Source organism: Oncorhynchus masou, unplaced genomic scaffold (assembly GCF_036934945.1).
Source record: "Oncorhynchus masou masou isolate Uvic2021 unplaced genomic scaffold, UVic_Omas_1.1 unplaced_scaffold_4167, whole genome shotgun sequence".
In the NCBI taxonomy this organism is placed as follows: Eukaryota; Metazoa; Chordata; class Actinopteri; order Salmoniformes; family Salmonidae; genus Oncorhynchus; species Oncorhynchus masou.
Window position 1 is genome coordinate 20,825 of NW_027010564.1, and position 9,824 is coordinate 30,648.

Below are 9,824 nucleotides of genomic sequence, written 5' to 3' on the forward strand. Positions count from 1 at the left end.
GGTCTCTTCCTCTTGGGCAGCGGAGCGAGTTATTTTGGCAAGCACTTTGAGATGTGTAGCGAGACACAGCGATACATGCTTACAATCATTGGAGATAAGTTTGGAAAACAAGTGCTGAAGTTTTGAATGAGACGACTCTGGGGTTGTCCAAGTGATACATTTGGTTGGACAAAGGAAAGCGTAACGAGTTTCCCAAACTTTGGAGCGAGAGGAGCGTAAGTGGACTTTTATCCGAAACCTGTTTTCTACCCCGAGGTTCAGACCCCGAGAGCGGCTGCATGAAGAGGGGAGTCTGTTTTAATTGGATTTGAATGTGGACTTTAAATGAGGCACCATAGCGGAGAGAAACATTGCGATTATTTTTCTAACAGTTTTGCTTCCAAGTGTTTTTATTGTTCAGAGAGACGCGGCGAGAGGGGTTCCTCTTTTTCAAGGCTCAGGCGACTTCACCTGTCATGCGGAATAGAAAACTGGAGGAATATAAAATTGTTTCTTGTTTAAGCCTGTGGTTACAGTTACTACATTTATTGACGCGTGGCCGGAATGCAAGGAAAGGGTAAATGAATTGTCAACTCAAGTAATTGCAAAGCTTGGTGAATGATTTACAATTGAATGCAACCTATTTAGAGCCTCGGTCGGCTTGGTGTTCATAGTCCATCTTCCCGAAATCCTCACAAGCTTTATTGGATAAAACATTGGCACTTTATTTCGGGGGTTTTCGGATCTTGGCTGCTGTATTTACAATCACCATGGTTCCTTCTAAAGGTGCTCATGCTGTTGGAAGAGAATGAGCGTCCTGCAGTCTGGGATGAAACTTGTCTGTGATTTATAGAACAGAGGACTGTGGACATGCTGCTGGAGCAATTACGCTCTCCTGGGATTTCATATGTCGGAGATGCAGTCGTAAATGTAAGGAAAGCCTGAGCTTAGCAAATACTGAAGTCCACAACGCAATTCCTGTAATTTTTCTACCAATATTCTTTTTATGGAAATATCCCACTTCCCCATGGCGACCACAGTCAAACCCCCTCTGTGTGGTGTCGTCCGCTGGCTGCTCGCGCTGCTCCTCTCCCAGCTGCCCCTGCTCGCGCACGCTGCCTCCAAGGACATAGTGTGCGAGCCCATCACGGTTCCCATGTGTAAGGGCATTGGGTACAACCTCACCTACATGCCCAACCAGTTCAACCATGACACCCAGGAGGAGGTGGGGCTGGAGGTCCATCAGTTCTGGCCCCTGGTCCGCATCCGCTGCTCCCCAGACCTGCTCTTCTTCCTGTGTTCAATGTACACCCCTATCTGTCTGCAGGACTACAAGAAGCCCCTGCCCCCCTGCCGCTCTGTGTGTGAGCGGGCCAAGCGAGGCTGCTCCCCCCTCATGATCCAGTATGGTTTTGAGTGGCCAGAGAGGATGAGCTGTGAGCAGCTGCCTCAGCTGGGAGACGAGACTCTGTGTATGGACCAGAACAGTAGCGAGACCACCACCTCGCCCCTTCCTTCCCCAAACCCACCCCTAAGGGCACCCGCCGCAGGCAGCCCGCCCCCAAGCCCCCCGCCCCCCAGGAGTGTGACCGGGACTGCCGCTGTCGGGACCCTCTGGTGCCCATCAAGAAAGACGCCCATCCCTTATACAACCGGGTCCACACTGGCCCTGTGGATAACTGTGCCCAGCCCTGCCACCACCCTTACTTCTCCCAGGATGAACGAACCTTCACCACCTTCTGGATCGGCCTGTGGTCCATCCTGTGCTTCGTCTCCACCCTGACCACCGTGGCCACCTTCCTCATCGACATGGAGCGCTTCCAGTACCCTGAGAGACCCATCATCTTCCTGGCTGCCTGCTACCTCTTTGTCTCCCTGGGCTACATTATACGACTAGTGGCGGGTCACGAGAGGGTGGCGTGCGCTGGGAGCGGAGACCAGCAGCACATCCTGTATGACACCACTGGTCCACCCCTGTGTACCCTGGTCTTCCTGCTCATCTACTTCTTCAGCATGGCCAGCTCCATCTGGTGGGTGGTGCTCTCCCTCACCTGGTTCCTGGCCGCGGGCATGAAGTGGGGCAACGAGGCGATTGCTGGTTACTCCCAGTACTTCCACCTGGCTGCCTGGCTGATCCCCAGCGTCAAGTCCATTGCGGTCCTCGCTCTGAGCTCTGTGGACGGAGACCCGGTGGTGGGGATCTGCTACGTGGGGAACCAGAGTCTGGAGAGCCTGCGGGGTTTGTGTTAGCTCCCCTGGTGGTCTACCTCTTCACCGGCTCCCTGTTCCTCCTAGCGGGCTTTGTGTCTCTGTTCCGCATCCGCAGCATCATCAAACAGGGAGGGACCAAGACAGACAAACTGGAGAAGCTGATGATCAGGATTGGGTTGTTTACCGTGCTTTACACCGGTCCTGCTACTATAGTAGTAGCCTGCCTGGTGTACGAACAGCACTACAGGCCGGGCTGGGACCGGGCTCTATCCTGCTCCTGTCAGGCTGAGAGACAGAGGCTGGGCCTGGGGCCCGACTACGCCGTCTTCATGTTGAAGTACTTCATGTGTCTGGTGGTGGGCATCACGTCAGGGGTGTGGATCTGGTCTGGGAAGACCCTGGAGTCCTGGAGGAGGTTCACTGCTCGCTGCTGCCCCTGTTGGGTCTCCAAGCCCACCGTGCCCCCCTCCATGTACATTGAGGCCAGCACGGTCCTCACGGGACACCCCGGGGCAGCTCTGCCACCAGGGTCCTACCACAAACCTGCCCCGCCCTCACACGTGTGAATGGGACCCTGGAGGGGAGAGGAGCCCTTAATGGTGTCCAGTGTGAATGGGACCCTAGAGGGGAGAGGAGCCCCTAATGGTGTCCAGTGTGAATGGGACCCTAGAGGGGAGAGGAGCCCCTAATGGTGTCCAGTGATAGCTCTGTCATATGTGAGAGCGGGCCTCACCTTGACGTTGGACAAGACGGTGAATGTGATAAAGCAGTTCTCTGGAAGCAAAAGGGTCAGAGGACAACCAGGAGATGAACCAAGTCATTCCACAGGTTGTAAATACAACATTTATCAACAAACCTGCCTCACTGACTCTTTTCATGGAACATAGAACAAATGTGTTTTTAACAGAAAAGAGGGATATTGTAGAAATCACAAAGTGAATTTCTTTGAATGAAATGGGACGTTTGTATCATATGAGCTCTTTGGTACAACTGGTACTCATCGCTGCCTTGGCAAAGTACCACTACTTCAACAGGCCCACAGAGGTATTCAACTTTTACCCTACAAGGCTTGAAGACTGTTGGTTTTCTGTTCTACCTGATAATTAATTGCACCCACCTGGTGTCCCAGGTCTCAATCAGTTCCTAATTAGAGGGGAACAACAAAAAAATGCAGTGACACTGGCTTCGCGGGCCAGAGTTGAGTTTGAGGGCACTAGAACATTCTCTGAGGGGGAAAAGGGAGTTGTGTTTTCGTCAGACTGTGGATGGACGTATAACCTGCACATCTGGACCATTAGATGACTCACTATTTATTCCTGTATATATGATGCTCTATAAAAGACTATGGATTTTGCTTACCCAGAATGCCCCCCATTATTCAGTGTGGACACTGGGTCCTTAATGGATGAAAACAAATCTAGGAACAGAATGAAGAAAATATTTCATGTGTTTCGTTGCAATCCCAGTGATGAATCACTATTCAGTATGAATCTAGTAAATGTGTAAATGTGTGGTATGGATGTGTTTGTATGCTGCTCGAGTTCAATTAATCTTTGCCCTATTCTGCCCGGTAAAATCCAGTTTGGTTGACCGACTGGTCTGTGAACACCCTAGCCGGTCTTTATAGTAGTAGGATGAAGATCTCTAGCCCAACTGTTGACCAGATTCTGGACTGGACCTATGGTTAAATCGGCTTTCAGAGGTCATCTGAAAATGGATGTGTAGCCTACTAGTATATCAATAATCAAGGGCCTCTTTTTCTCAACCAGTATTTTCTGTTAGAACTTGTGGTCAAAAGTAGCCTCTAGAAAACACTAATCGCAGTTGTAGGGAGTTTAATGCTTTGGAATAGTTTTGACAATGGACCATGTTGTAAAGCAGTGTAGAGGGACCGCCTGTTTGTAGATCAGTCTCACAGGCCAGAAGAGAAGGCATGGCCAAAGTACACCTGGCCTCCCTCTGAGTTCTGTGTTCCACCCCCTACTGGTACACACAGGAACTGTTCACACCAACCCAATGGTAAATGTACAGGTTTCGGTAGAGATACACTCAATGATCGGCTATGAAAAGCCAACTGACATTTACTCCTGAGGTGCTGACTTGTTGCACCCTTGACAACTACTGTGATTATTATTTGACCATGCTGGTCATCTATGAACATCTTGGCCATGTTCTGTTATAATCTTCAGCCAGAAGTGGACTGGCCACCCCTCAGAGCCTGGTTCCTCTCTAGGCCCAAAAAAAACCCGTTTGGGGTTTTAGGCTGGGTTTCTGTACAGCACTTTGAGATATCAGCTGATGTAAGAAGGGCTTTATAAGTTTGATGATCACCTGTAAACTGCACTGAACCCTCGGACACGTCACCTACAGCTCTGTATACATTTTCAATGACCGCGTCAGTACTCATATTGAGTCAGACGTTTACAAAATGGTCAATATTTCTGTTCAAAAGGTATCCAGCAGGCATAGGCCTACATATCAAACTGTCTTCACACAAGATGAACTGGTGGACAGCTAGACTAGAACATGGTGAACTAAAACCTTGTCCAGTTGCTGGTTTCTGCCTTTCTACTTTGTTGTGCTTCAGAGTTTTTCTAACCAGACTAGTGTGTAAATGATCCAGTGTAATTTATTAGCCTGTTTCCTGACGTTCAGTGTGAGTTCTACCCCATGGTCTGGAAGTCTGCGTTGGCGTCCTTCAGTAGTCTGGACTGCAGCTTTGTGTGTACTACATTCAGTGTGGCAAATTCATGGCTGAGATTTTGCAAGAAAGGTTTTTTTGCTAGATATTTCTGAAGATGCAGCTCTCCCCTACTCTCATTTCATTTAGCTCTCAATGCTAGAGAATTAAACTGTGGACCAATCTGTTTGAGTATGCGTCATTTGTCTAAAGTAACATGTTTACAATGCGCTCCCACATGTTCTCATCTCCACTCCAATGAAAGACAATGTTACATGTTTAGTGTTTATTTAAAATCCTCCATCTCCAAATTATTTTCAGTTTAAAAACGGGTACATTTCACAGCTAGTAGCCTACATAGTAAGCACCAAAAAAAAATATTTTCCCCTTCTTTCTATGTAGTGAAGAAGTTATTTTGCGCTTAGGGTCTGGGACGGGACAGGCGGGGCCTATGGTGCTGCCTCGACCAGTCTCTCAGAGGGGCTGGGTGTGTGGCAGGTATCCTGGGGTGTTGGTTGGGCTGTAGAGGTCAGATATTGGTGGAGTTAATTTTGCATGGCTCAGTGCTCCAGGCGGGTAGACTTTTCACTTAAGGACCAATGGAAGTCTAAAATGAGCAAACTTCCCCCATTCGGGGCACAGGGCCATGCGAAATTAACTCCACCATTGTGTCTGTCCAGTGAGAGCACAATGTTGGAGTGACAGATTTGTCGCTGACTAATGAGAGCACAACGCTGAAGTGTGGCTGGCCTATGAGAGCACAGCGTTGGAGCGGATGCCCACCAGGTTGTCAGCGCTGAAGGACCTCCTCATGGCTGCTCGGCTCAGGTCCTTGTACTTGTCTTCACACAGTCTGGAGATGGCCTGGACAACACAATATACAGGCTCATTGGCTTCATACCTGATGCACTGGTTAACAACAACACATCCCCTTTGACCATTCATGTCTCAGCACCAATCTTTTCTGATACCTGTCAGCTTCATCATATCCTTCACCACCACCATACCCTCCACCACCACACCTTTCACCACCACCATGCCCACCACCCTTCACCACCACCACCCTTCACCATCACCACCCTTCACCATCATCATACCCACCACCATCATACCCACCACCCTTCACCCCACTCACCATCATACCCACCACCCTTCACCCCACTCACCACCACACCCACCACCCTTCACCACCACCATACCACCCTTCACCCCACCACACTCACCACCCTTCACCCACCACCCTTCACCCCCACCACCTCACCACCCTACCCACCACCCTTCACCCCCACCACCATACCCACACACCCACCACCACCCTACCCACCACCATACCCACCACCATACCTCCAGTTTCTGTGCCCTCTCGTTGCTGAGTGGCTCGAGGGGAAAGAGGAGGTTGTTGTCCTCGGCCAGAGATCGCAGGTCAAAGTAGTACTTAGCATAAACACTGGCCGTGACATTGATGTTGAACTGCAGAAGTTCCAGGAAGTGACGCTCCATCTCGTTCCTGGCGGAAGGAGAGCGGATGAAACAGGGTTAGAGACTTCTAATACAAAAAAAAAAAAAAAAGTTGCTCTCAGGCACAGATCTAGGATCAACCCTGACAATGAGTGAGGGAGAAATGCCAAATAGATCAACGATAGGGGTAACGTCAACCACTGACGAGGGCGAGAGTCTAACCAATAGCAAAACCTTGTCTTTCCCTTACAGCAGCAAGGAGAAGGGTGCAGGTCTACAGGACTGCTATTCAACCCATCTTATTCAAATGTTTAATTACCCAAAAGGACAAACAGGAATTACATTAAAAAAAAAATACAACTCAACCAACTAGAGCAACTGAGGGCTGGCCTATTCATTCTAACTACAATGAAGACCCATACGGCTCGCTTCATGTCTCTCCTGAACAGATTCGCCTCATCATCCTTATCACCATGACAATAAAAGAGCTGCATGCCGGTCACCACGGAGACAACATCCAGGATGCTTTGTGGGAGAGGAGACATGAGGGCCAGGGTGGCTGGAGGGTGTGTGTTGGAAGGCTGGTCTCCCAGGGCAACTAATGGAGTGCGTGAGGGCTACTGCCATTATGTAGGAGAGATGAGAGCCACTCCAGACTCCCAGCTCACAAAGACATGACAGTAGACTGCAAATCCAAAGAAGAGCGGGAGGGACATGGGCTCACACACACGGTGGCAAGTAGCCCAGAGCATTGGGCCAGTAACCGTAGCTAGAATTCCAGAGCTGACTAGATATAGATATTTTTTTTTAAATGTCGATCTGCCCTTGAGCAAGGCACTTCACCCCAATTTCTCCCAGGTTGCCGTTGATAATGGCTGATCCTGGACGTGACCCCACTGAGGGTGTCTGAGGAGAAAAAAAAATACACTCATGTGTGAAACAGGACAAATATAAGCACCCCTTATTTGACACGTACACACGCCAACAACCTAACTTAAGAGACAACAGCCAACTCTAAAAGCTACTAGAATTTCAGCCAGTAGTTTAGTAAGGAGCAGCCTACTGATGGCTTGGAGATCCTGTATACAACCAGTACTCCGCCTCCCTCAATGTCCCTCTCTGGGCCAAGTCTTCACTCCCTTGCTGCCCAAAGCAGGGTCTTCATCTCACACAGCCCTGATGAGAGCTAGAGACTGTACCAGTCTTTAGACTACAGCCCAATGAATGATTATCAGACCAGGGGGGGGGGGGAAGAAGGCTCCAGTCTACATCTGTTCTACACCTGAAACATGGTCATGATGAATCACTACCAAACCAGCCCCTAAATCACTACCAAAACCAGCCCCTAAAATCACTACCAAACCAGCCCCTAAATCATTACCAAACCAGCCCCCACCTCCAAATCACTGCCAAACCAGCCTCCGCCCTCAAAGTGAAAATGACATATCTGAAGCTGAACATTAAAGTACGGTTTAAGTTGGCACAATAGTGAGAAAGGTGTATCTTGTGTGTGTCCTGTCCACTCACATGTCCTCCACGGTGATGTCTTTGAGGATCTGGCAGTAGTCTACGTTCCACACGGCCTGGTCGTCCCACACCTTGGACGCCAGCAGGATGGCTCCCAGTACGATCCGCTTCCAGTTGCAGGGACAGATGTCCATCTCAGCGTAGGTCAGCAGACGCTCCAGGTACACCTGGTGAGGTTAGAGGTCTTTGATAAACCTGAGCGGGTTATTTCCATTCAGAAATGCCATGTGCCCAACATAGAAAACCAGTAGGGAAAAGGGCATGTTATTGATTATTTATCCTATATATACACACACACACACACACAAGTGAGAAATAGTACTTTGTTATGGTTGGAGTCCAGGAAATAAGGAATGCTTGATATATTAGGACCAATCGTATTAATCAAATGCAGGTGTACTGTCTGTTTAAATTGAAACTAGGCTCTGTTCACTTGGGCTCTTGAGTGGCGCAGCGGTTTAAGGCACTGCATCTCAGTGCTAGAGGCATCACTACAGACCCTGGTTCGATTCCAGGCCGTATCACAATCGGCTGTCGTCCGGGTTAGGGTTTGGCCGGGGTAGGCCGTCATTGTAAATAAGAAATTGTTCTTAACTGACTTGCCCAGTTAAATAAAAAAAACATTTTTTTAAATGTACTTCGTCAATGGTTTCTATTACTCTGCTGCCCCCCGGTGGTGCATTAGTGCAGATGTATTATAGCGCATCATGTAGGTTAATACAACCCCACAACACCTAGTGAATAATACAGTATATTATAATTTAGCAGACGCTTTCATCCAAAGTGACTTAGTCATGCGTGCGTACATTTTACGTATGGCTGGTCCCAGAATCAAACCCATTACCCTGGCATTACAAGAAGCGCCATGCTCTACCAACTGAGCTACAATACATGTACAGTTGAAGTCGGAAGTATACATACACTTAGGTTGAAGTCGTTAAAACTTTAAAAAAAAAATTCAACCAGTCCACAAATTTCTTGTTAGGACATCTACTTTGTGCAGGACACAAGCAACTTTTCCAACAATTGTTTACAGACAGGTTATTCCACTTATAATTCACTGTGTCAGAAGTTTACATACACTAAGTTGACTGTGGCTTTAAATAGCTTGGAAAATTCCAGAAATTGATGTCATGGCTTTAGCCTATCAGAAACTTCTAATTGATATTTGAGTCAATTGGAGGTGTACCTGTGGATATATTTCAAAACATACCTTCAAACTCAGGAAATGGTGCACTTCACAAAAGAGATGGCATCATGAGGATGGAAAATGATGTGGAAATATTGAAGCAACATCTCAAGACATCAGTCAGGAAGTTAAAGCTTGGTGCAAATGGGTCTTTCCAAATGGACAATGACCCCACAGCATACTTCAAAAGTCATGGCAAAATGGCTTAAGGACAACAAAGATCAGAGTATTGGAGTGGCCATCACAAAGCCCTGACCTCAATCATATAGAACATTTGTGGGCAGAACTGAAAAAGCGTGTGCGAGCAACGAGGCCGACAAACCTGACTCCAGTTACCAACTCTGTCAGGAGGAATGGGCCAAAATTCACCAACTTGTGGGAAGCTGGGTAGAAGAGCTACTGAGGCTTGACCCAGTGCCAATTTAAACGGCAATGCTACCAAATACTAATTGAATGTATGTAAACTTTGACCCACTGGAAATGTGATGAAAGAAATAAAAGCTGAAATAAATCACTATTATTCTGACATTTCACGATATATAATAAAGTGGTGATCCTAACTGACCAGACAGGGAATTTACTAGGATTAAATGTCAGAATTGTGAAAAACTGAGTTTAAATATATTTCACCAAGTTGTATGTAAACTTCTGACTTCAATTGGATATAGTTTTGATGGTTTAACTGAACTCCTCACCAGGCAAGTCAGTTATGAACAAACTCTGTAGTGAGCTGGACAGCGCTGAACAGAGTAGCAATACGTAACTGAACGAAGTACAAGA

General features: G+C 47.8%; 1 protein-coding gene and 1 pseudogene across 1 annotated transcript; one reads left to right on the forward strand and one right to left on the reverse strand.

Annotated features, from left to right (window-relative positions):
- The first annotated feature begins 1,006 nt into the window (after positions 1-1,006).
- On the forward strand, positions 1,007-5,045 carry LOC135534924 (frizzled-5-like; annotated as a pseudogene).
- Positions 5,046-5,141: 96 nt separating this feature from the next.
- On the reverse strand, positions 5,142-9,178 carry LOC135534925 (cyclin-Y-like protein 1). Its single transcript, XM_064961719.1, has 3 exons — positions 7,856-9,178; positions 6,215-6,377; positions 5,142-5,734 (listed from the first exon to the last, which is right to left on the reverse strand). The coding sequence occupies exons 1-3, from the start codon at positions 7,987-7,989 to the stop codon at positions 5,621-5,623; spliced, it is 411 nt and encodes a 136-aa protein (XP_064817791.1). The 5' UTR covers positions 7,990-9,178; the 3' UTR covers positions 5,142-5,620.
- Positions 9,179-9,824: the final 646 nt, after the last annotated feature.